Here is a 20,228-nt window from a genome sequence, read left to right on the forward strand (position 1 = left end):
TATAAGTCAGATTTTTTCAGTCTTATACAAAGTTTGCCTTTGTGTAGTGAAGGCTCATGCCAGGTAGAGCAAAGCAGTGCTCTGAGGAGGCACGGCCCCTTTGGAAAGGTGTTTGGCAGTGGTGACATCTGACCACACTGTTGATGAAACTGCTATCTGCAGGTGAAAAAAATCATGATTTGCTGTAGGATTTGCTCATTTAAGAAGTGGTACCTTTTATTGTTACCTTTTGTGTCATTTTGAGGGGTAGCAGAACCCAAATGTTTGGTCCTACTCAATTGTTTCCCAGTCAACGAAAATGTTCCATATTTGAACATGGCAAGATGAAGTGGAAATCTGAGAAAGAATGTTTATTAATAGGAGCAGTGGGAGCTGGTGGATTTAAAAAGAGATTGAGGCTTGAATGCCAGTTAGTTGCTTACAATTCAGGGAAAATGCTGAATTTTATATGCTGTAAGTCAGAGACATTGAGAGTAATAAAACTAAATTACTTAGATCTTTGAAGTTGTAGGGATATGATTTTTTTTCTTGTTAAGTATTTAGCTGATAAAAATGATTAAATTATTTGAAAATAAAGTACAAAAGATTATTTGTTCAGATTATTTTTCACTGATCTCTAGAAGGAATGCAGTGATTTTGACAGTAAGGGGCAGAGAAAACAGTTTAGAAAGGCCAATGCAGTATTTTAGCAGATTTGGTTGAAACAGTTAGGCAGAGTTTAAATAGAAAGAAGGTATTTATTCAAATGAGTTTTTGACCTGAATGCCAGAAGGTCTGTTTGGAGTATGAAGAATCTTTCTTTTTGTACTATATAACTTATGTCTGCCCTGACAAGGATTGCAGCAGATGCTGAGTGTGCTCTATTTGGGCAGAATGGTGAGCCAGGTTGGTGAGCTGCTGATGGTCCTTGCCAAGCAGAGTGACAGACCAGGGGTTTGACCTTACAGTAAGTGGATCCATCCAGCAGACTTCTTATCAGTGGACCAGATAAAACCTCTTTTATATCTGGATTAGGGACCTGTCAAGCTGATTGTTTCATGGAGTGGTGGCAACTGACAATTCACAAAAGCCAAGTGTACTCTTTGCTGAAATCTGAAAATGCTTGGCAGTCTTAAACTAAAGCCCCACTATTCCTTCGCTGACAAATCTATGAGCAAATTCCTGACTCTCTCAGTGCCCTTTCAGACTACAGGGCATGTGGCCAGTGGGCCTGTTGATGTAATTGGAAGAAGCTGAAGCAATTCAAGCTTAAGAAAGCCAAGAAGCAAAACACTGCGTTGCCCATAATGTGTTTCTCTCCAAGTGCTGCAGCTCAGGGGTTTCCATAGCAGGTACCAGGGTTACTTTTTTGGAGGAGACTGCAGGAATGTCGAAGGCTTACACAACATCAGACATCACATTGTGCACAGAACTGTGCATCCTGGATTCAGCCTTGTTTGGGGAGAATGTAAATGCTGCTCAGGCAGTTATTTGATAGATGAGCAGTCCTGTGTGGCCCTCGGAGCTGCCTTTGGAGACATTCCTCAGGGAAGGAAAATTGCTTTCAAATCTGGCAGTTGCTCCACCTCCTTCAGCGTGCAACTGATCTTGGAAAATGAATAAATAGAAAGCTTCTGCAATAAATACTGTTCTGAAATCTAACTCCAGAGCTGTGTCAGGCAGGGTTGGGGGAAGGGGGAAAAGTGAACTTTGCCTTGCTTTTTCTGAAAATTGGACTGTGTGCCTTAGAGGCAGCCGGCAGTCCTGAGCCACAGCAGGGCAGGACTGCGAGCAGATCCCTCACTGCCAAGGGTAGATGTTACTGGAAATTTGTGACAGAAAGACTGAGCCCCAACTGTTCTGCTGGAAACACAGTAGGTCTGATGAGCTGTGCCTGTATATTGAGCAGGATTCGAGGGTATTGCTGGCAGCAGGGTCTGGGCTCCAGGACCCCGCTGCAGCTGCTCAGTGACATTCCTGTCAATTTTCCATGCTGATACTCGAAATGGATCTGACAGGAATGTCTGCTACTACTCTGGTCTGTTTGCTTTTCAAGTCTATTTTCCAAGGTCTATCCTAGGAAAAAATGTAGGTGCATGCCAGGCAACCATTTCCTCTTTGCAGTAATTGGGGATGATGTGGGAAACAGCCGTTTTGTAAGGCTAAAGCTGAAACACAGTGCTCCAGCTTACTCTTTTCTTCTCATACCATTTCAAAAGCTGAAGGAATCAGTGTTCTTGTTTTCATCACCCAAGGTATGATGAAATGGTCTCTGCTTTCAGGAGTGTTGTCCCATGCTTGGTCTGAGATGCTTGGATCCTGGAGCTGAAAGGATTCTAGATTGGCAGCAGGACATCTATATTTAGTCCAGTTGTGCACAGGGACTACTGGGAGTTGTGGGCCAGTGGGAGATGGAATGTCCTTGCTTTCCTTTTCATCCTCACATACTCCTTGGGATTGTTAGGAAAAAGAGTCCTGTCCCCTGTCAGTAGTTTAAACTTTGCCTCACACTCCTCAGAGCTGGTAGGAATCATCCCAAACCTTCTAAAGGGAACACAGAGCCAGATCTTGGTCAGTGGTCTCAGTATTGCAAACAATTCAGCTTCCCAATCTGTATGGGCTCCCACTTGTTTGACCTGTTTTCCATCAGCAGTCAGTGCAGGTCACTCTCCCATGATGGTCAACTGAAGAGTTGTTTAAAGCTGAAATGTGTCTTAATTCCTGTCAGCATTGCCTATATGTTTGGCTCAATCAGAGGTGAACTGTGCTGTCACACAAATTGATCCTGGGACCATCCTGCCCCTTTCCATCCAATCCTTTGTATAATTCGGTGTAGTAAATGCACTGCACTTCCACTGGGCAAAATCAAAAATGCCCCAAGTTAAAAGGTCCATCCTGTTCTTATTGTGTGGCTTAAAAGATCTTACTCTTGGAAAGCTATTGCACCCACACATTTTAATTTCAGAATTTTCTCTTCTTGCTGCAGGCAAGCAAAATCCACTGCTCCTTTGCTGCCATTTCATTGTGCTGTAGTGAATGAAGGGTTTCAATTAGAGACATGATATCTGTGGTGTGCCACTCAGCAGTGCTGTGCACAGCTGGCATGGGGGCTGCTCCTTTCACCTCCTGGGCAGTGCTGAGGGGGCACCTGATTGCCTTCCCCAGACTCCACTCAAGAAGTGGCTCTAGTTCTGCATTGCAAGTGGATACTTAAGTGCTCTTGGCTGTTATCCATGGCCCCTCCTGCAGTTACTGTGGGATCATTCTCTTGCTTGGGGATGCTAAAATTTTTGGTGACCTGGATCTTGCCATGAAATTGTACAAAAGAAATTCAGAATCTACAGACTTTAACTCCATAAAGACTACATTTGGGTTAATACATACAGTAATGTAATACACAAAGCAAAGGCTTTCAAATGCAAACATCAGAGGAAAGTATTTGATTTCAGCTGTAGCACTACATAAGCTCCCCATTTGTTTCTCTAGTTTTGCACATAGGGATGCTCCACAGAGATAAAACTACTACTGAGCTCTCCCAAAATTACTTGTCTGGGACACTCTGCCTTGCAGCCTACATATTGAGGAAGGGAAAAAATAATTTGTTTCTGTTTGACAAAGTTTTGTTGAACTGATGCAATGTAAAGAAAAGGCCTGAGGCCTCTTAATTTTGGAAGGGTGTTACCTGTATTTGCAGTGATGGCATTACTACACAAGGCTGGTTCTGGTCACCTCTCCCCATTATTTGCTGTGCAGAAAACACATCAGATGCAGTCATTTTGTTAAAAAGCTGAAAGCAGAGTACGAAAATGTAAAGGCAATATAAATGCCCCACTGTGCCTGAACGAGCAGGACAAGACGAGGCTGTGCATTTTTACTTACAGTGCTTGGCACTGCCCTGCATTGCATTTGTCCCACTTTGCTTGGATGTCACTGTTTTCCGTGTTGGAAGAGGACTGCGATGTGAGGATGTGATAGTGTGACAGTGTGTAGCTGTTACACTGAAATCAGGGTGGTGATTCACTAGAATTCCTGAATAGTAACTGGTAACTGATGCTAATGGAGGCACATGTTATATTGGATAGTATTTCCTGTGTCTGTGCTGGGCTGTTCAGAGCCCCCTCTGAAACACTCCAGTGTGCCCAGCAGCTCCCTTTTTAATTTCCACATTAGCTAGCATAAAATTTTTCTGCACTTCTTAAATATGCATGGCCATGCATATTTTAACACTTTATATTATTAATGCAAGTATTAATGTATTTGGGTAAGAGAATGTTAAGTTAAACTAGGCTTTCTTTTCATATTCAGTAATTTGTATTTACATATTTTAGAAAGAAAAGTTGGCCTAGAAGCATCTTCTGAATGTCGAAGCAAGAGGAGAGCAACTTCAAAAGAAAAATGCTTCTGAAAGGAAATCCATGCTTATCTATTTTTAATATCAGGTTGAACTACTTTTAGGATGTAGAGAACAGCCTGTATGGGTGGGGTTTGGGGCTGAGCTCGGCTGTTTTTCGGGCTGGCTGATGTCAGGGGGTTGCTGTCCCCTGTCCCTCCCGGCTCCCAGGGATCTGCTGGGCCTGTTGCCTTGTCTTGGGCGATTTCCTGTGGTCCTTTGGTGAAACCATTTGTCCTGCTAACCTGGGTAAAAAACAAACCCTGAAAAAGCAGGATCCAGCCACAAAGTAGCAGAGCAAGGCAGGAACAAAGCGGAGCTGGTACCAACCCATTACCTGTGAAATCTGGCTCAGAGCTCTCCCCTTGTGGTTTTAATTCTTTCTCCACAGGTGATGCTCCTTTGTTTGCTTAAAAGTGGTTATTTTATTTAGGTGTTGCAAAACCCTTGGTTTCCTAATGGAAATACATAAAATGGTGAAATAAAACACATTATTGAAGTAGAGGAGGTAAATACAGCATAATGGTGACCCTCAGTACTGCCTGTTCAGAAAATAACAGAGCATGGACAGTAGGAAACAAACACTCATTTACTGAACATGCCCTGCTTTCTGATGGCCAGTACCTGTGGCTCCTGATCCAGAGCCTGAAAGGTTCTTCTTGGGGTTCTGTGGGTAAATCTGCACACGAGGTGAGGATGTGGAGGTTGCTGTAAAGCACCTCTTTGTGCTTTAGTGCCGCTAAGAAGGGCAGCTGATTGCCAGCAGCGAGGATTAGCAGCTCATGCGAGAGCTTTGGAAGCCTTTCTGTCCTCCCTCCTTCCCTGCACAGCTGCTGCTGCTCATGTGCTCTGCACACACAATTTGTAAAGACACAGATGCTGGTGCTGCAAACTCCTCTTCCCTCTGTACTCTGTGACAGCAGCATCTTAGCCCTGGCAGGGCATGTCTTGTGCACATCTGCAGCCAGGTGGGTTTGGGGAGGCAGGTAAAACCTGTGGGATTTTTTTCCTTTCCCTGCAAATTGGTCTTATCTGGACCCTGACTGCACAATTTTGCCACTGCCTGCTTTCTGCTTGACTAGAGATGTTAACACTAATTAAATTATGTATGGCTCTTTCTGACCAGGACAAAAACATAATCTTGCCTTGTTTGAAGTCATTCTTATGGATTATAATAAATGCTGCTTGTATTTTTACAGGTTGTGATTTCACACTTGGTGCAGTTACCCCACTGAACCTTTTCTGTCTAGAATAAAAATGTATTTCATATTTCCAATGTTTTAGGCTTTTGTTTGGTCTTTAAAAAAGCCCCACACAAGTATGCATCACTGATATAAAAAAATCTACTTTGCAGTGAAAGTAAAAGAAAAAAATCTCAGAGGTTTAGCAGGTAATGTCACACAGCAACAATTTCCTCTAAATATCTAAATTCCTGAAAATGTATTTTTATGTGGTAATAGTATTAATATTCTTAGGATTCCCCTTCCCCCAAATTGTTAGAAGCCCAAAAGGATATCTTAACTATAACTTGCTTGCAAAGTGTCTTCTTATACTAGAGTGAAAGATGTTTTCAGGACCATCCTGTAATGGTGTGATTTCCAGCAGCTGAACAGTGAGGACGAGGGATGTGCGTTGGAGGTTCTGCTCTGGGTCTGGCCACTGATGTGCCTTCTGGCCACAGAGTCCCTCGTGACTGAAAACTCCAAATAACTCTGCAAGGCATGAATTCTGCCCTAAATTCCTCCTTCCACCAACTGGTAATTTTTTTTTGTGTGTGAAAGGATATTGTGCAGAGGATTATTTCCCCCCTTAATGAGAGTGTGATTGTGCTTCTCTTCTGGAACATGCTCAGCAGTGAGTGAATAGCAGAGATTCACAGTAAGGGAGTTAAGGAAGCCACCAAATCCAGCTGGTTTTGCTGATTGAATGTAATGCAGATGTGGTTTGTTTCTGCACTGTGGAGGGAATCTGTTCAGAAGGATTCTGTCCTCCTACAAAAACTTCTATGGAATTTTTAATAGCCACAAGTGGTCACAGCATTGTTTATACATCTTGTCTGAAAGCTGGAAAATGTTCCTATAATTAAGTTTAAAAAAAGGGAGCATGTAGAGGGAAAGGAAGAGAGATAGCCTGAGAATATCCGCTAAGGCAAATATCCTGAGACAATCAGATTTGTTCTCAGAGATGGATGTATATTATTTTAAAGGCCAGAAGAAACATGTCTACCCATTCTGTGTATGGGCAAGGATAGGTTTGTTTAGTTTTAAGCCTTGCATTGTGTAAATATCTTTACACTTGCAAGATGTTTCGGCTGCAGCAAAATTAAATTCCACCTAATTGTTCTTCGCTTGGAATGCAAATATTGAAGACCACCAGTTTGGGACTGACACAGAAGAAGGAAAATATTTATCTTTCTGAAACCAGAAAGTCAGTTGAGCAATGAGAGTCAGGCAGTTGTGTTGCTTCATAAGTAGGGTTACAGAAGTATGTTTGTCAAGTATTGTTAATGTTTGCTCTGCTGGCTGTGGGTGTTGTGCTGTGTCCTCCTGAGAGACTGAGCTGGAGTCAGGGGAAGGGTCAGGTGAGGTTGGCTTGCACCTTGGCTGGGGACTGACAATCGAAAGGCTGAAGTGAAGCTGAACACAGGAGTTTTGGTTTGTAGAATACCATGGGAGACCTGGAAAATGTGTAAATTTTACTACTGGAAAAGGTGAAGATACCAGGGTTATGGACTAGGAAAGTACTAGATATGTCTCCTATTATGGGATTTGCCCCTAATTTTCACTGTGGGAACTTTCTTTGCAAGCTGCTATGTTGCAGTTCTTTCTCAGTCTCTAAAAGCCTTTTTTTTTTTTTGGTAGCTTCCTCAAAAATGCTTTATATTGAGAGTTGAGGAGTAATGCTCTTCTTTGGACATTGCACTTGGGCTGTCCTGTCTATAGTGGGGAATTATTTAACAAAGTGGTGTCACCACTGGTGGACAAACCACAGATTTCTATGGTAGCTGCAGTTCATGTTTGTTTTCCCCTAACACATTATGGTAAACAGACCTGTATCAAAAGTGTGTGTTCCAGTAAGTGTTTGTTTACAGGTTATTCATATAAGTACATTTACATCAGTTACAGTAACTGTACTCTATAGGCCATATGAAACATTTTTCTAGTTTTTTTTTTTGGTAGTAGGACTAGTATTGCAACATATATGGTGGTGTGGTTTTGTTTCTTTCTACTTGGCCAAGAAGATGATTTGTACTTTCAACAACTTTGTTCCTCATAAATAAAATATCAGTGGGTACATTGACTTTCTATTTGGTAGTAGCTGAAGTTTCAGAAAAGGAAATGCTTTCCCTGTAAGTGAAAAGGTTCTCACAGAAATGCCTTGCATTAGCACGTTGTCTTTATTTGAAGATTAGAAGATGGCATGAAAGCCCTGCTGCAGCTGCAGCTCATTCACCAGACTGAAATGCTTTTGTTCTTTTTCAGTATTTAAATGTTCATGCTGACTCCTCCCGTCCTGTCTGCTTTGTGTTTAGATTGGTGAAACACACACACAAAAAATAGAAATTACTCAGACAGGACAGTACAAAATTGGTTTTAGAGAACAAGTATATAATGTGTGCTCTGTGAGCTCTTCTGTGTGGAGGATTGTGTGAACACAGGGCTGAAATAGCAGGAGTGTTCTTGCTGCTGGAGGCACAAGGTCTTGCCATCACTTGCCATGTACCTGCAATATTTGCCTAGGACTGTCAAGGTCTTTTAATGCATTGTTGGGTGTTGTCCTCTAATGTTAATATTTCAAAAGCCTTCACTGAAATACAGAAATACTGTTAAATTTTAAGACCCAGAGTTGAAACGCCAGGGCCAATGGACGTGAAGTCACATGGCCCTCTGGAGCAAACACCTCCAGCCCTGGCAGCTCCAGCCTGGAGTGCCACGTGTGGTCTGTAAAGAACTTCTGTTTGATGCCTTCCTTGTCCCACTGGTGTGTCTTGTCATGGCACAGACACAGCCCTGGAGGAGGGAGGCAGTGATGGGACACAGCCCACAGCAGGATGAGAATCAGGCAAACATCTGCACACAGGCCAGTTCTGGTGGCTGCAGGACAAGACCCTGGGGACAAGACCCTGGGAACAAGGGCACTGCCCAACCTGGCAGGGCAATCCCCCTTCTCTCTGCTGGTACTGTGAGGGGAGGGAAATACTGTCTATACCAATGGTTTCTGGAAGCTGAGCAATTCTGTAACTCCCACTCAGTTATATCCTGATTCTTTTATTCTTATCAGAAGACACTAGAATCTTCTGGCTCTGATATTACCTTTATTTAAAGATGTTGCATTAAAGTGCATTTTTATGTAAGTGCTCTGCAAGTGCAGAATCTTTTCCTGCAGACTTCTTGCCTTGCATCTGGCAGATAGATACTTGATGTTATTTCCTAATGCAAAAGGCAGTCTGACTCCATTTAGTTCATTCCCTTTTTGTCTAACAGCAGCATTAATTACACTGGGAGGGTTGTCTGGGCTGTGATCAGAGGAGAGCAGAACACACTAGACAGTCTTTGGGTGCTGTAGGAAAGGAACTGAGCTGTTTGATTTCTTTTCTTTGCTGAGTTGCTTGAGCATAGAAAACTGTCACAATTCATGTTGATTCCAAAAAGCAATTTCACCTGTTCCAGATATTCCAAACCTGTCCCAAGGAGCCTTCACTGCGTGGTAGAGTAATGGAGAGGAAAGTGCAGCACCACTCACTGGTGTGCAGCTTTGGGAGAGGTTTGTGGTAGTGGCTAATCCAGAGATTGTGTAACTCAGCTTGAAAAAAAAGCAGCACCATTTATGAACTCTAAATAATTAATACTTTAAATAATTTTCTGTTTGGATTCTGATCAGTATTTCCAGTTGCCAGTGAAGTTTAGAGTTATCAAACAGTCTTGCTGTGGCAAAAAGTTAAAAAAATAGGAACTCTTACAATACCCATACTGCAAAACTTTAATGTAATTTCGCCTACAATACTGCCAAAATGCATTCAGGATATCAGAATGTGCTTCCTAGCTAAGAGTGTGATCGATTATATACAGTTTGCCTTTTTCATAATCAACATTGGGTAATAACAGTCTCAATTTTCTTTTTTATTCTCAATCCTCAGTTAACTGGCTGGAATATTTGTGGTGTGTTTATGTACATAGTGTGTGTATAGGCATGAGACCTCTTGAGCTTTGATGTTTTAAGATCTTAGAATATACATGTAAGACCAAGATGTGATGTAGTAATGTGTATTTATAAGGTTTGATGTGAAAAGAATCTTAGCACTATTTGCATGCAAGGAATTTTTAGGAGTTAGGGAGGTTTCTGATGAGATGAAAAGAAAAAGCAGGTAAACATACTGAAGTCTGGTATTCGTTGAGCAGAAGATTGTCATTTCCTAAGCTGGAAGTAATTTAATCATGTTTGTATCTGGAGGAGTTAAATGAGATCATTTGCCATAATTACTTCATGTCTAACAAGGTCTGTCGCCATTTGGATTTTGTGTTATGATTCAGATCCTAAAAGGAAAGGAGCTTAACCACTGGCTCTTGAAATAATCAATATATTTCATTGTTAATATCTGAGCAGAGGCTGTTTCAAATTGTGTTTAAAACTCTCAAGCTGAAACATTTTTTGTGGTGCTTTTGCTACAGTCTGTTAAATATGTCTGGGACATAGAGCAGTGGCTTTGGCCATCCCAAATGGCTGCACTTGGGTGTTGATGTTGGGACAGAACCATTTAAATACCTGATTCATTATTTTTGCTGTTCCATTTTACTGAGCTAAAAGGAAAAGCTCTTCTATAATTAAGGAGCTATTTCCAAGAAAGCATTAAAACTGTTCTTAGAGGATCATGGCACAGGAGGTGAATGTGGTTGGTGTCTGTACAAACGAGCAGGAGTGATCTCTGGCCAGAGAAGGTTCTTGCTGGGGAGCATCTGATGGCTCAAGAAAAGCAAAGGTTTTGTGTGAATTACTTGGTGTTTGCTGGTTGTCAGGCAGAGACCACAGGGTAAGGGGCTGGGCCAGTGACTGCTAAATCTTTGCATCCTCAGGAGCAACTAATTTTTATCAACAGGTTAATACATTTGATTTAGCACAGCCAAGGAGAGACCTAAAATTGACTTTCATACTTCAGGCTCGCTTGATGCTCTGCAAACAAACATGTTTGTGGTACCTTGTGTGGGATGCCTGATTGTGCCTGTGTGTTATTTGTGTGTGCTGTGCTGGGAGGTGTTTTGGGTGTCATGAGTGTTGTCCTCACCTGCATCTCTGCTCGGAGCAGCCCAGGGAGGGGGCCCTGCTGGGCTCGGGGGGTGTCTGAGGTCAGCACAGGATACACAGCTTGGGGATAGCACTGCATATGCTTTGAGTGTGTTCCTCTGGGAAACAGTTATGCCTTTTGAATCATAATTCATTTACATGAAGAGTTTTGGTGTGTTAGTGGGATAATCGGAATTATATCAGACTTGAGTTTGGCAATTAAGCTGTAGAGCCAAATCTTACCCCACTGTATGATAACAAGATTCCTTTCATTGTCTGTCTGCCTTTGAAAGATGGATTCTGTCCATAGTCATTCATTCAATTACCTAACTTAAGATTTTTATAAAGCAGATTACCAATAAATTAGGTTTGGTTTTCATTTGTGGTTTTGTCTGTTTGTTTTGTTTTGGTTTTTTCCTGTAAATGATCCCAGCTAAAATAAATGTTCTGATGTTTCATGTAAACTTACTTTTCTTAGTTTATTAAGTTTACTGTGATAAGATATGTTTCCAAATGTTAAACAACTGTACATTTTGCTCTGTTTCAGTGCCTGATGACCTCTCCTTGGAAGAAAGAGAAGAGCTTTTAAATATTCGTCGCAGGAAGAAGGAACTGATTGATGATATTGAGGTAATTGATTTATCAGTAAAGGTTCTTGCAAGGCTGCTCCAGTGCATTAAATTACAGTAAGCTGCAGACCTAGATATGAATTTGGGTAATGGTTTTAAAAGCATATAAATGTCTTAAGCTAAATATTACTAATAGTGAATAGGCTTTATGTGTCTTGTGTGTGCTTTTACAGATGGTGACTTGTGAATTTACATATGTGCACATTTGATTTGTGTAACCAAGAACTCATTAAACAGCAGATTTGCATCCAGGATAGGAGTGAGAGGGAGATGTGGGTGAAGAATTCTGATGCTGTGGTTGATAATGGCAGTTTGGTCTTGGTGCTGTGACACGAGCACACACTGGGAGAGCAGATCTGTGTGTTTAACAGTCACTCACTTGGGGTAAAATCCTCAAATATCTAAGGAAGCCCTAAGATTCACCACATTTCTTCAGGTAACTGGCAAATACTAGAAAAGAAAGCCTAATTGATCATATTGTTGTGTGATCAATGATTTGAAAAGGTGTTTTAATGTGGGTTAATGTACTGTCCTTCCTTCTTTTGGCAGAGATTAAAATTTGAGATTGCTGAAGTTATGACTGAAATTGATAATCTGACTAGTGCAGAAGAAAGGTACGTAATGCCAATGTCTGGACATGATTCAGTAAGGCCTTGGAACAGGTCTTCCAGGAACAGCAAATAAAATTAGCTTTCTCTTGCCAAACAGACAGTGGATCACCTTTATTTAGTCTGTTATAAAGTCTGTAAAGCCTGACTCTGTCCTATTCAGAGGTACCATTCATTGGGATAGATAATATGTTGGACAGAGTGTAATATTTTAGACTGTCCAGTTGATAAGGATGGAGTTCTCTGAAGCTGCAATCACTTGAAGGAATTGAAAATAGTAACATATTTTCCCCATTATAACAAGTGAATTGTCTTGTTTTTGTAATAGAAAACACAAAGTAGCCAAAATACGAATTAAAAACTCATCTAGAAATTGTTGTTTTAGTAAAAGAGCAACTGGTAACTGCTTGTTGTTTCTTCTTTTTTTCATGTGTAGCAAAACTACTCAAAGAAATAAGCAAATAGCCATGGGAAGGAAGAAATTCAACATGGACCCTAAGAAGGTAGAGCTTTTTTTTTTCCACTTGTCAGGAATCAAACTTTTTACACTTAAGCAAACCTTTTTTGATAATGGAGGTTTTCTTATCAATGATCAAATATACCAGGCAGTGATTGAGCTGCCTTGCTTTGTACTTGGTAGAGGTGTTCTATGTTGGTATGTCAAATACAATTAAAAAAAATTATGATATTTGGTTATTTTGGCCATACATTGTTTTAATGCTCTCCTTTTTTTTTCCACCACAACACCTTTACCATGTCTTTTAATTTGTTCTCATGCAGACTTCTATATTTGCATATCTAAATTCTGTTTGGGAAAAAGGCATGCATTGACATCTGTCTGTTTGTATATGTGTATACATAAGGTTGTGTACCCGTCTGGCTTGTACAAACCCCTGCAGGTACAAACTTGGTTACTGATTTCAACATGTCTGCTGTGCATTTAGCCAAGAAGTAAAGCAGTTCCTTTCTCTGGAGGGCCTCTGTGTTTCTTAAATAACTGTTAATTTGCTGTAAAATTCAGGGACCTGCACGTTCTCTCACAGACCTCCCCTAAAATATTTAAGAGCTGCTTTGACATATTTGACTTTTAGCCTTTACTTTCCACTTTCCTTCTTCCTTGCTTTGTTTTACTGCCTTCTGTTGTTTGTAATTGAGATTTCATTTTGAATTTGGGAAGAGTATTCTTTAAGGTCTTTTTGGAAATCATTTAGCATTTGCTTTTCTGTGTTCTCCACATGTTTTCTTTCCAACTATGTTAAATTCAGTTACATTTTGGTGGCTTTTCTGAAATGTTCCAAGCACAGTGATGCCTTCTGTTCTTCAGGCTGTTTTGGGTTTGCCAGAAACTCTCAGGCACTTTACCAAGAACCCTTTTTAAACCGCTGGCCATGTCTTTTATTTTTATTTTCCATTTTGGTCACTGCCTAACTTCTGTGGAGGGCAGAACACCCCCAAATATCCTGATAGGTTGTTGTCCTCGAGCTCTTTCATGTCCTGGAAGTTTGTGGTGAAGTCACAGGTCAGTGTCAGATGTTTTCCTTCCAATGTTAACTATTTTCTGTTGCTGTTCTTGCTGGGTGAAATTATTTCTATAAATAGATGCTGTGGCCACAATGCTACTGAAACATCATTTAAATGTGGTAAACAGACTTAGAGTAGTAATTTCTTAATGATGTCTGTGGATCAGTGGTGGCTGCAGGAGCTGGGACATCATGTTGTTTGTAGTTGGAGACAGCTAAAATATGTGTCCTTCTAATGTTGGGAAAACTGACTTGGGTTCATGGTGAAAAGCATGTTTTTCATTCATAAATGGAAGGGAATATGGTCCTGGAGCTGAATGCCAAGGAAGTGGGGTGTAACAATACTTGTGCTGAATCCACCAAGTTTCTGCTTTAAAACCCAAGGAAAGGTCTCGTATTTCCATATTAGCAGGAACACAGTGAAGGAATTTTCTTTTACCACTTCTGTTTGAAGACCTTTACACGTTCCAGAGCAGTTCTCCTTCTCCCCTCTGCAGCTGTGGGCAGTGCAGGTTCGTGGTGTGGTGTCTGAGATTAGCTCAGTTGATTAAAACTTGGTTGTAATAATGCCAAGGTCATGGGTTCAATCCCCTGTGAGGGCCCTTAAGAGTCGGACTCGATGATCCTTGTGGGTCCCTTCCAGCTCAGAATAGTCTGTGATTCTGTGTCACACACCTTGGTGGCTGGATTTGCTCAGCTCCCACGGGAAGGGCTGAAATGGCAAAGTTTGTAAAACACTTCAGACCCTGTGCAGAGACACAAAAAGGTGCTTGAGATGAGCAGCACTGAAGGCAGTACTGTTTAAATCACTGCAAAATGTGTAATTAAGTTACTGTAAAGGTGATGAAATTCAAAGCAGATTTGTTTGCACTGACTTTAAAGAAATCTATGCAATATTTGTAGTGAATATGGAATATTTCTGTAGCCATGAGTTTTATGTGGGGAAGCTAAAGTAGTACAGCTGTCTCCTGTCTGCTGTCAGTCTCCAGAAAGACAATTTGCATCAAGACAAAAGATAGTGTAGGAGGTGATGGGGGATTGGCTGGCCTATTTTGCCATCTATTCCAGACACTGGAGTTGTTGTCCCAGACAAATTGGTTTTCCTGTCTGTTTGACTTCTGGTTCTTTAACATCGTAAGAATAATTAAAAAAAATTAAAAAATCCAGGAAAAGGAAAATTAAATTGATTTTTTGCAGTAAGTTAAAGTGTGCACAGAAATTTGTTTCCCAGGCTTCTGGTCATGTCCATTATCAGTGACTTGTACAACTTTAAGAAAACTATTCAGGTCAGTCTATTTATACTGAGCGTGAATAATACAGTGCAGGTGCTGGACAGGGAATCTGCTGCCTCTGATGCTGTTACAGGAAAGGGTCTCTGTTGCCTGACAGAGATGGGAGCTTTTTGGATAACTTGGTATGGGAAAAAACACTGTGTTTTGTAGTCAAATATATTGTATAAATATTTAGTTCTCAAATAAGCTCTGAAGGGATGAATTTCAAGGGAAGCTCAGCTATTTCTGCTTCCAGATAAAATGAGTAGATTCTTTGCAAAGAAATCATATCTGTTGTGAAATGACTTATCAAAATACTAAGTTGTCAGCGTAGCAGCCTGGCATTGAAATTAAGTTTCCAGATGATGATAAAATGGTTTTGAGAGAATTACATTGCAGACTTTCTAAAGAAAGATTCAAGCTTTAGAATGTCACAGTTCATTTTCTTTGTTAAATTAGATCAGAAAATTGACTTTTTTTTTGTCAGCAGGTAATCATTTTGTTATCAAAAGCTAGAATTAACCAAACAGAAGAATAATTACTCTTTTGAATGTTACTAGAGGGCCACCTAAGCTGTGTCAAAAAATAATGAATTTTTTCGGTTGTAATGAAATAAAAAAGAAATATATTCCACCTGCAGAAATTGAAAAACTTCTAATAATTCTGAAGTAGTCTAGTAGAACATATTAGTCATAATTTATTAACCTCTTTTGTACATATTTGGAATCCAAGACATTAAGGTTCCTTACAGTTTCCATTTCTGCTTTTCACTATCATGCTGTTGCAGTTTTAGGAGATCAGCAGGAATAGCAACATCCATGGGGGGAAACAAGTTGGTTATGTCTTTGTGACCTGCTGAGTGTTCGAACAGCATCCCTTCCATCCTGTCCATGACCTTTATATAACTTTTAGTCTCCTTTCTTTGCTGCTTTGCAGAAGGTTCCCTGGGCTTCCCCAGGGTGTGCCATTGTAGGGCAGTAATTTGTGGAGGCAGAGGAGTCCAGGCTTGGTCAAGGTCACTCTGAGGGACAGGGTGAGACTCTCCTCCTGCTTCCACAGGAGTTCCATGGTAGAGGCCTGGCTGGTTTGTGTGGGGCTGTGACTGGTGCAGCCCCAGCCCCTGTGAGCAGTTCAGTCCCAGCACAAACTCCTTGGAACCGGTTCGGGCTCTCCAGCTGCGACTTCTGCTGCAGGCAGTGGCCTGATGTGTTGGGTTGCAGTTTGTGAATTGTAACAGATGCTTTATTTCATGTCATAGTGGTAATTAAGTGGTTTCTATGCACCTCTTCATTGTATGATTTAGCAGATTACGTCTCTGCAGACATTTCTGCAGCACTGTGAACAGGCCAAAGGTCAATATGGAATCCTTATTCAATTCATATTTGATCTTCCTATTGTTGAAGGATTCAAACTGCCACCTAGTACTTCTAGCCTTAAAAAAATATGTTCTCATTTTCATCTTTAAACTAGTACTATATATTTCTTATTTAACTGAAAACCATTTAGTTACCATTTCATTTTAAAAAAATAAAAATTTGTAGGTTAATACAATTCTGAATGTGCTATGTGTATGTCTGTGTCTGTGCATTAGTACCAAATGTTATGAGTGATACTTACATGAATGCTTGTGGACGAAACATAACGTTCCTTTTCCTCTGCAATTGTTCTTCCCAGGGAATACAGTTTCTGATAGAAAATGACCTCCTGCAGAACACTGCAGAAGACATTGCACAGTTCCTTTATAAAGGAGAAGGATTAAATAAAACGGTAATTGGAGATTACCTCGGTGAAAGGTAAAATAGAAATATTGAAACTTTGCTTTTGAGTTTCCAAAGCATATTTACAGTTTTGGGTAGTTCCCTTCCCCTTCACAGGCTGCCTGACAGAGCTACTCAACTACTTTGAGATCCATAACAGCTGCAGGGGGATGTAAAACTGCTGCAATACTGCGACAGGTTTTTTCCCTGTTAGGTTGTTGGTTTTAAATGGATACATTGTGGGATGATATTTAGTTAACTGTAATTTATTATTTTGAGAACCCTTCTATTTGGCTACAGTGCAGCATTAATACCATAAGCTTCTGGAATGTCTGAGGGTTGTATTTCAACAGTTCTGGCAGCTCTTGGTGCTGTGTGCAGAGAAGGAGTGACGTACAATCAGTAGTGAGTGGACAGTGAAGGAGTTAGTTATTAGAATGGGTAGTGCCTGAGACAGTGGTTATTATCAGGTTTTAGTGTTGTCCTGTTCCCTGCACAGAGACTTCCCCTGAGTCAGGAGGTGTCTCAAAGGGCAGCTGCACCGGATCTTTGTCAGTCCTGATACAATAAACATGCAACATTGCGTATTTATGCAACTATTGCAAAACACAATCAGGGTGCAAATGACTTCCATTGCTGTGCAGCCCAGGAATTGATTTTAAAAAGGCATCTGAGAGACAGCAGTGCAGGGTGGGTTGGAGTGTGTGTGTCAACGTGCTGGCGCCTGTTCAGGTGCCAGTTGTGGAGGTTTAGCAGTTGACTCAATTAGGATAAACTCCTGGGGTGATGTGTTGTGGCAGATCCTTTTGAGACACCTGCACTTTGCTTACAGCATCAACAGCTTGGTTTTGTGCTCAGCAATTTCCTCTTGACTCTAATAGGTTTAATGCAAGCTTTTACTGTAGTACAGGTATTCTGAAAAGAGATGAAGTCTTTATACAGAATACAGAGACTCTGAAGCCCCTATACAGAATATAGGGACATGTCAGCAGTTTTTATGCAATAGAATTTTGTTACTTCTCTTGAATATTTGGGCAGTCAGTATTATAAAATCACTTGGATGTTAATATCCATAATGGTAAAACTGTAACAAGACCTGTATAAAGCATTCTGTGTTTCTGAGAGCTGCACTTTACTTTGGTATCTTCTTTTGAAATACTTCCAGTTTTTCTAGTCCTATTCCCAGAGCCCTGTACTCATGCAGAAAGGTTTTACCAGTGTGCCCAGGCTCACTAGGGTCATCAATAGCATTTGTGTGATTTTATTTTTGATTTTTTTAATGGGTTCACATCCCTGCAGGGATGCTGGGCAGCACTGTGCTCTAATCTGGCAGTACAGGGCACCCTTTCTTACTAACACTGAGTATGTGTACAGAGAAATATGCAATTCAGTTTTATCTTCTGAGCTTTTCAAGACTTATAGACTGGCAAATTTAGTGATTATACTGAATAGCAAATTTGATCAGGATATTTTATATAAATCTATCAACTGCAGACTAAAATCTGGGGAGAATTGAAAAGACTTGACACACTGCTCCCTGTTTGCCACAAGGCAGAAGCAGTCTGTCCATTTAAGGAACAGTTGAAGTCAAAAAGAAATCTTAAAATTATTTTCTGCTATAAAAGGAGCTTTCATGCAATGTATTCAGTCAGTCTACAGAAATTGGGTTTTTTGTGTTTCTTCTTTTCTGTGGAGGGTGTAATATTAACATGGTAATGGGAAAGCAAATGATATTCCTTTTTCTTTTTTTTTCTTCACACATATGAATTAGTGAGAGGGTGGCAGTGAGGAGATGACAATCTGATTATCAGGACCGTGTATGGAAATGTCAAGGTAGTTGGGTCTGGAGTGGTGAATTGGTTCATCACACTCCACTGAACTGCAACAGTAATTTCCTAGAATCCTAATAATTTTTATTCATGTTTCCCTGGAAAGAATGTATTAAGAATGTATTAAGCCTGTAGGTCCTGGGGTAAAATAAATACCCTGAGATAAAATGAAATGTGACAATTGAGGTGTCTTCAGCTGCTGGCTTTGCCTTTGTGACTGCCTGAGGAACAGGCTATCCAGTGATTTGTGCTGTGTGAATGGCAGAGAACGTTATAGATGAGTTTTTGCTCAGTTACACACTGACTTTTATCAGTGCATTTGGAGTCTGAGGACGTTCTCTTTTAGTTTGCCACTCGCTCTCAGGGGCCCCTCATGAATTACTCTGCATTCTAGCTAAATATAGCTGAAGACAAGACCAGGATAGTCAACAGAATGAAATATTTGTATAACATTCTGCCATAAAGAGATATATTTTAAGTTACTGACTTTTATAGTCTTGCAGCACTCAGCAAACTGAAAAAAAGGAATGGTGAAATGGAGTGAGAAAACCCCTAAAAAGTTACAATAAATAAGGGATGAATTACATCCTGTAAAAGATTTAAGATCTCATTGTGTGTGAGTGAGTCTTCACTTAAAAAAATAAGTGGCTTCCTAGACCTTTTATGTTATTTGGCTTGTGCCCTTGGAGGGGCACCCAGCACAAGTATCATGTACATATAAACAAAATCAGTATTTTAGAGTGAAACCATACCCCTGTTGGGAGCTCTGCTGTGTTACACTGCTCTGCCACTTCCCTGGAAGGCAGTCGCACACTGATCCAAGCTTTGCTAAATTAGGTGTGCATTGCAGTGATTTGCTTGGCAGAGCTGGTGTGTTTTAGTGCAAACAATATGGGATGAATGAGGGGTTGGGTTTGAGGTGTTTTCTCGGAGTGTTGCAGGTGTGACTGTGCCTTAGTCAGCGATGCAGCAGATCATTCTGGGCAGGGAACACCTCTCTGCTCGGGTGGAGTCTGAACTGCCACATTCTGTCCTGGTGATGTAGTTAAAGCACACCCTGAGGATCCGAAACCTCCTGGTGTGTGAGCTCAGTGACAGGGCAGGGTAAACTCTTCTGCAGCCAAACTGCGTTGTGTTCATTGATGTTTAAATGTTACTTCTGCATTTAAACACCTTTGGGTCAAACAAAGCATCATTTGGCTTATTGTTTACATATAAATATAAAAGATGAGTTGAGAGAAACTCGTTCAAAACCTATCTAATTTTAGTAAACTCTCATTAGCTCAGGTGGTTAAAACTTGGTTGTAATAATGCCAAGGTCATGGGTTCAATCCCCTGTGTGGGCCATTGACTTAAGAGTCGGACTTGATGATCCTTGTGGGTCCCTTCCAACTCAGAATAGTCTGTGATTCTGTGATTCTGTGATTGTTGTAACAATTTTTGAGAATAAGATAAGAATACAGCACATACTAAGTAGCTCTTTTCAAAAGCTGTTCTTTTTCTTGGATACAATCAGTCAAAGCGTTTTTGTTTCTTATCTTTGTACATAAATTAAGATACTGCTTTAATATTTTCTTAGAGGAAAAAAGGAAGTTTGTTTTTCATGTGTTGTATGGTGAAAGAAATTAATTTCACATTAACCATTGTTTAAGAGTTCATGACAAAATTTCTTCAAAAGAATTTACCAAACACATTTGTCAGGTATCATCCTATATCAAGGCAAGTTGAATAATAAAAAATGTGAAGCAAAGAAGACCAGGCCATTTTTGGCTCATTTAAAAAAGCAGTTCTAAAATAATCTCCAGTGCACTGGCTTTTGCTGACCTACCAGCAAAAATGGGCAAAATCCTAATGTTAAATATTAAAATACCTCTTAAATAAATGTGTAGACTAATTCTGAGGACTTGATTTGATTGTTCATTTCCTTTCTCATTCTTGGAAGCAAATAGAGATAACTAACAAGTCT

General features: G+C 40.4%; 1 protein-coding gene across 2 annotated transcripts in view; it reads left to right on the forward strand.

The window, feature by feature from the left end:
* Window positions 1-20,228, forward strand: part of CYTH3 (cytohesin 3) — a 50,700-nt gene that overhangs the window by 14,232 nt on the left and 16,240 nt on the right. The window contains exons 2-5 of one of the 2 annotated variants that reach the window (XM_071571422.1): window positions 11,196-11,278; window positions 11,827-11,891; window positions 12,322-12,388; window positions 16,351-16,469. In XM_071571422.1, coding sequence (XP_071427523.1) covers window positions 11,196-11,278; window positions 11,827-11,891; window positions 12,322-12,388; window positions 16,351-16,469 — 334 coding nt within the window. Of the gene's footprint in view, window positions 1-11,161; window positions 11,279-11,826; window positions 11,892-12,321; window positions 12,389-16,350; window positions 16,470-20,228 lie in introns of those variants that run through there. The other variant, XM_071571421.1, reaches the window with a different exon arrangement.

The sequence above is a fragment of the Pithys albifrons genome, chromosome 16, assembly GCF_047495875.1.
Source record: "Pithys albifrons albifrons isolate INPA30051 chromosome 16, PitAlb_v1, whole genome shotgun sequence".
Lineage (NCBI taxonomy): Eukaryota > Metazoa > Chordata > Aves > Passeriformes > Thamnophilidae > Pithys > Pithys albifrons.